The 6000-nt window shown below is 39.8% G+C and overlaps 1 protein-coding gene across 2 annotated transcripts in view; it reads left to right on the top strand.

Annotated features, from left to right (window-relative positions):
• The window catches only part of DOCK1 (dedicator of cytokinesis 1), a 599368-nt gene that overhangs the window by 488899 nt on the left and 104469 nt on the right, over positions 1–6000 (top strand). For both annotated transcript variants that reach the window (XM_019502991.1, XM_019502992.1), the window contains exon 40: positions 5255–5359. In XM_019502991.1, the coding sequence (XP_019358536.1) occupies positions 5255–5359 (105 nt within the window). The remainder of the gene's footprint in view (positions 1–5254; positions 5360–6000) is intronic.

Below are 6000 nucleotides of genomic sequence, written 5' to 3' on the forward strand. Positions count from 1 at the left end.
TTCCTTTTTTTAAGGTTTAAAAATGAAAATTCCTTTAGCCTCCGTTAAACTAACCAAGTGGGAAGGATGATGTACTTGATCTTTTGGGGCACATGTTGGCTGGCTTGCTGGTCATTTAGTTGGCCATCTTTGGCACTCACTTAAATGGAAAAAATATATATGTTTTTACACTGGAAGAAAAATGCTCTGATCACAACGGCTGCTTGAAGACATAAAAAAAACAAAAAAAGCCGTTTATTTAAAACTCCCTGTGCTTCCATGCCAAGCCCTGTGCATGTGCAAAAGAGGCAGGGCAGTATGTCTCTATAGATCGGGCACTTCACTAGGGCTTTTTTGGTGCTTCTAATAGCTGATTGAACCAGCTTTAGCTAAAAGTGCCAGAAAGCCCCGCTAAAGTGCCCAATCTATGTAGACACTTCGGAGCTGGGTCGGAGTAATGCACTGCTTCTTCTTTTTTTTTTCTTTAACTTTGGCAAGCAGCCGTAATTCCTTGATTCTTCTGGCTAAAGGAAGTACGCAGTTTTAAAATAGGACTGTGTATTTAGGAAGATAGGTACATGAACATTTCCCATTTTTCCTTGGCCATTTGAAAGAAAGTGGAGAGACTTCAGATTTTGATAGAAATATTTCAAAATTTTAAAAGTTCCTTTACAGTAACTTTTGAAATTGCAGCTACTTAGTAACAGTGAAGTGTCCAGGGTAGATTGTAGGGCTAGATACCAGTTTTGACCTCTGCTGCTGACTTACTGTTTGTTATTAAGGAAATTACACAATGTGGTGTTTTATTTGTAAAATTACCCTAAAATGTAATGCCATGTATTTCTTTTTTTACTGATTTAACCAGGGCATGAATAGTATATTCAGAAGGGATTTCCAGGGTCATCTGATCCAATCCCCTGCATAGATGTAGCATTTACTATTCCTATATGAAGGGACTGTGGAAAACAAGTTGTAGGCTCCAGGAATTCATAAAAAAAAAAGTATGAATCATTAGTCTTCTGGAGTTGTGTCCTCATTCTACTCTGTGAAAGTGGTTCCGAAGTTCTGTTTAAGGAAAATTGCAGCTCCAGTGTTCAGTTTCTGGTTCAGCTTTTCTTTGACATCTAGTTTTCACAAATTTATAATAGATCCCATCTACCAAACCGAGAGTCACAGTAATTTTTATCTCCTAATTAGAATCTAGTTCAAGTGCCCCAGGTGATAGTTAAAGGTCTTAAATTTTAGCTATGTTCTGAATTCTTGGTCTTAAAGTAAAACCCAGCAAAAATTGTCCAGTCCCCTCTTGAAATCGAATCTGCCTAGGAATCAGACCCGTGAACGGAATAATCGAAGTAAAATCAGTTGTGTTATCTTTCTGAGGAAGACTACCTCAGGATGATATCCTTCGCCTGCTTCAGATGCTACTTCTGTGCCTTGAAGCCAACTAAAGACAAACCATGTGTTGCAATGCATTCATGATGTTTTGTAACTATTTCATAGAGGTCTTGCTTTCATATGATAATCCTAGGTTTCAAATTTAAGAATTGTAGAGCCCTGTGAAGGGCACAATTTGCACTCTTGATGTTGGAAAATGGGTTCCGGCAGGCAAAAGCCACTTGTCATCCAGCATGACAGACATGTGTAGCCTTACATGAGCCATAAACCAGAAAGTTCAGACTTTTCTATGGCTGTGGAAAGAAAAAAATCATATAATTTTAAAGGAGAATGAAAGGAATTTTATCTCTCATGAGCTTGCATTAGTTGATTCATTGTAACTTTTGTCTATTCAGTCCTGTCCTATAATAAGTGAAGCTAATCCACAGTACCATATTTACTCAAATACAAGACAAGGTTCTTTTTCCTCCAATCAGCATGGTGTAAAAAAGCCCCTGTCTTATATTTGCATATGAAGAAACCTCATTAAATACATTGTCTGTCATTAAACTGCTGCCAAAAGCAGCATGTGCTCAGTACTGGAAACCAGCTGTGAAGTTATTAAAAGCAGCTAATAAGCCAAATGAGCATGTCTATAAAACACATGGCCCCTATTCAACAAAAATGCTGATGGGAAACTTTTTTTTTGGTGTGGCCCTTAAACAAGTGGACAGTTGTCTCCCCAGGAGGGAACAGGTACCAGCCTGGAGATACTGTAATGCCAGGCTGGCACTCAGAGAGGCTGGAGCAAGCCCCAACACCCTCCCCGATGCAAAAAATGCTGATGGGAACTTACCACAAGGTTAAGTTAGTGCAGCCCATCTGAATAAGATATATGGTAGTGCCCATCACACCCAGTTCCCTGGGCAGTGACTCTGTCATGTCATGGACATTGCATACCTTTCGACTTCTTTACTCCCACAGCTAAACTGAGTCTTCTTTCCCATTTCCAATTATGTCTGTTTTTTCACCAGCCTTAAGTGTCTGGCAAACATCACCAAATGGGGTCCCAAGTCCCTCTGTCACCCCCTGTCTCAGCCTGTTACATACGATTAATGTGGCTCTGCCCTCCATAAGGTGTAGCCACACCAGGTTGCCCTGGGCCTTATCTGCGTATATATTTTTTAATTTTGGGACTCATGACAAGAACACCTGGTTCCAGCCATGAGTGGAAGGCTAATTAGCACATGGCTCTTTTGTAAGCAATATCTGGAGTACACACGCTTACTGACCAGTGTTGAGCTGCGGTGTCACCAGGGCTCGAAATGCTGCTGACTGGTGGCACCCAGGCCAATGAACTATAGGGTAAATTATGATTTATTTTCCCTGGTTTTCCCAAGATTTATTTTCCCTGCTGTAATAGTGGGGGGAAGGGAAACAAATTCAAGGCAAACCTCTAATAATTAATTTCCACACCTGGAAAATTATAGCAAATGTATAAATTTGCCATACATAGAATCTAATTATTGGGGGTTATTTTATAATCTGGGTCAATTTTATATTTGAGTAAATATGGTGAATTATCCTTGAATGAAACAGACAGTAAATTATTGTGGCTTAGCTTTCAATAACTGCATGATGAAACAAACAGATAAACAGTTAAATGTATTAATTTGAAATACAGTAGTACCACCTCTTAACCTTTTTGCCAACTACTCAGATGGTCTAATAAAAGATAGCACAACTACTCAGAGAACTATGCCTTAACACAGCCATGAGGTTTTGCATAAGCAAAATGTCAAGTTTTTTTCTGAGAGCTGTTCCGTAACAGATCACGAAGTCCATAAGACTTTTTTCACATGGCTCAGAGAGATCCATGCAGCTCTTGAGTAGCTCATTGGAACTATTACTATTGGGCTAAGGCAAACAATGCTTTTCCAGGAAAAACCTGCCACATGGTCCTCAGCATGTACTTTTATTAAGTTTAGGATGTAAAATAAAAAGTAAAAAAAAAAATCGTTCTCCAATGAAAAGTCACTTTCCCTTAACAGTTAGCCTTTTTTCCTACTGTTTGCAATTTAATGTCACTTTTTTCATTGGAGCAGTCGCTGTTAATTCAGGGTGCCTTTACACATGCTCTGGGGCATAGTGGGATGTTTTAATTAGAGACGCTTACAGTAGAGCTGCTAGTACAATGCTTAGAGCATTTAACAGGTAGATCTATAATCATGCTACAAATCAGACAGTTCAAAGTCTTACACCTCAATTTCCCATGCTCCAAGGGCCCTTAATAATGTTTGGATGTGCTTGCTGTCTTTGTTTTGCCACAAATGGATTGACAAATCTAAGATTTATCCTAGTGCAGGACAGGAAGCCTTTTGAAATCACAAATTTTTTTTACAGGATGAGAATTTTTTTTCCAACCCAACTCATTAAAAAAGTGTGAGAAATATCCATGATGGTGTTGGTAGCCATGGATGTATGGATGGATGGTGCAACTGCCACTTAACTGACATCTGTCCATCCATCTATCTAATAAATCCCTCCAGCCTTAGGTGGTAAAGAAGCAGTATACTATATACACATCAGAAAGAGCTTATTGTGCTTCATCAACCCATAATTTCCAGAATCACCCTGTGAGATAGGAAGCGGATTGTGAATCAGACTGTTGCAAATTAACACAAGGCAGGGACTTACCATATTTACTTGAATCCAGTATGAGGTATTTTCCCCTATTTAACATGTGTGGCAGGAGGGGGCTGGGGCTGCAACTGCAGCTGTAGCTGTGGCCACAGCCCTGAGCCCTAACCCAGGATTAGAGCTGCAGCCACAGCTGCTGCCTAGCCCCCAAACACCTCTGTCTCCTGGTCTGCCCCCACCACCTCCACCACTTACTCTCCAGCCCAGAGCAAAGAGCACATGCTTGCCTCTAGGCCACAGGACAGCAGGGTAACAGTGATTGTGGCAGTGGCAGCTTTAGCTAGACCCTAGAGCTCAGAATGGAGTTGCTACCACTACTGAGCCTGGCTAGGACTGGGGCTGGAGCCAGAGGATAAGCAAGAGAGGATTGGGGTTGAGGAGGTCGGTGGGCAGGCATGGGCCAGAGTCTGCAGGGGGGCTGGCACCAGGGGAAGCAGCATATGCCAGAGGGTACAGGCATGGAGGGGGTGAGCATTAAGGGGCAGGAGCAGGTTGCTTGACCCCACTCCCCAACCACCTGCCTCACTGTCTTCACCACCTGTCACCCCATTGCTTGGCCCCTTGCTTTCCTTGCTGCAGTGCGGGGGGGGGGGGGGAGAAAATTTAAGATATCCCTTCAATAATTATATTCTATGTATGGAAAATTATAACAAATTTATACAGTTTCCATGTATAAAATCTAATTATTGGGGGGGGGGGTCTTAAATTCAGAGTCATCTTGGATTTGGGTAAGTATGGTGTCACAGAACAGCTACGGAGTGGTAACTGTTCAGGTATCCCACACAATTGTCCTGAGTAAGTGAAAGCTAACCTGAGGCAGCTGAGCCTTGAATAAAATGTCTTTCAACCAAACAAAAAATGATGAATAAAAAAAATAAAGAATTACTTTAGCTGCTTAAAACAATGAATAAAGAAAAAATAGAAAGCCGAGTAAAGGAGAATAAATAGATAAGGTAGAAAGATAAAGAAATACACATACACACATACACACACACATGTATGCGCTTGTGCATGCATGTATACACACACATATATATTATATATAAAAAGGGAGAGGGTGTGTGTGTGTGTGTGTGTATTTCTTTATTCATCTTTCTACCTTATCTATACACACACAGGCACACAAACACTCTTTTTGTTCTCCAGGTTGTGTCTGTGAAAGACATTTTTAAGTTAAATGTTATTTCTGTTTCCCTTACAGAGAAAGCAAGCTCAGTTCTATGAAAATATTGTAAAAGTGATAAGACCTAAACCAGATTACTTTGCTGTTGGATACTACGGCCAAGGATTTCCTACATTTTTACGGGTAAATATTAATTCACTGATTAGAAAAGGTTCTCTTTTCCTTCTGCAAAAGATATTGCCTTCAGTATAGAGCATCACTGGAAAGTCCAATTAATTTGTAAATAGTAATCTGTTTGTAGTTATGTGGAGCAGACACTGGCATTTTCTCTTCCCTTTTGATCTAGCAGAATTGTATTAAAAGGAGATTTTCTTTATGGTATATTCAGTATTTTATAAATATTTAATTTTCAAATAATTGGAAAAGCAGATATATAACCCTCAAATTCTGAATCCAAATGACTGACTGTGCTCTTGACCCAGTGCTTTAATACAGTGGTACAAGAAATGATCATTGGAGAGAGAGGTTTTCTACTTCTGTAATACTGGAAGGTTCAGAGAAGTTTAATATATTATTCTTGTCTAAACTGTAGTTTAAATTTAAAAAGTTACATCTAATAACATTTTTCTACCCTCTTCTGAATACTACGCGTCTCAAATGTTTACTTACAGTATATCATAGTTAATTTGCAAACTCAAGCAATATTCTGTAGGCTTAACAAAAAAGAATTGTAGGAGTTGTGGACATGAAAAATAGTTCCATTGTAAGTATTGTACTAAAATGATAACTAACCAGGAACTAGAATGACTCCCCCCCCCCCCCCC

The sequence above is a fragment of the Gavialis gangeticus genome, unplaced genomic scaffold (genome assembly GCF_001723915.1).
Source record: "Gavialis gangeticus isolate Ggan-Ray unplaced genomic scaffold, GavGan_comp1, whole genome shotgun sequence".
NCBI lineage: Eukaryota > Metazoa > Chordata > Crocodylia > Gavialidae > Gavialis > Gavialis gangeticus.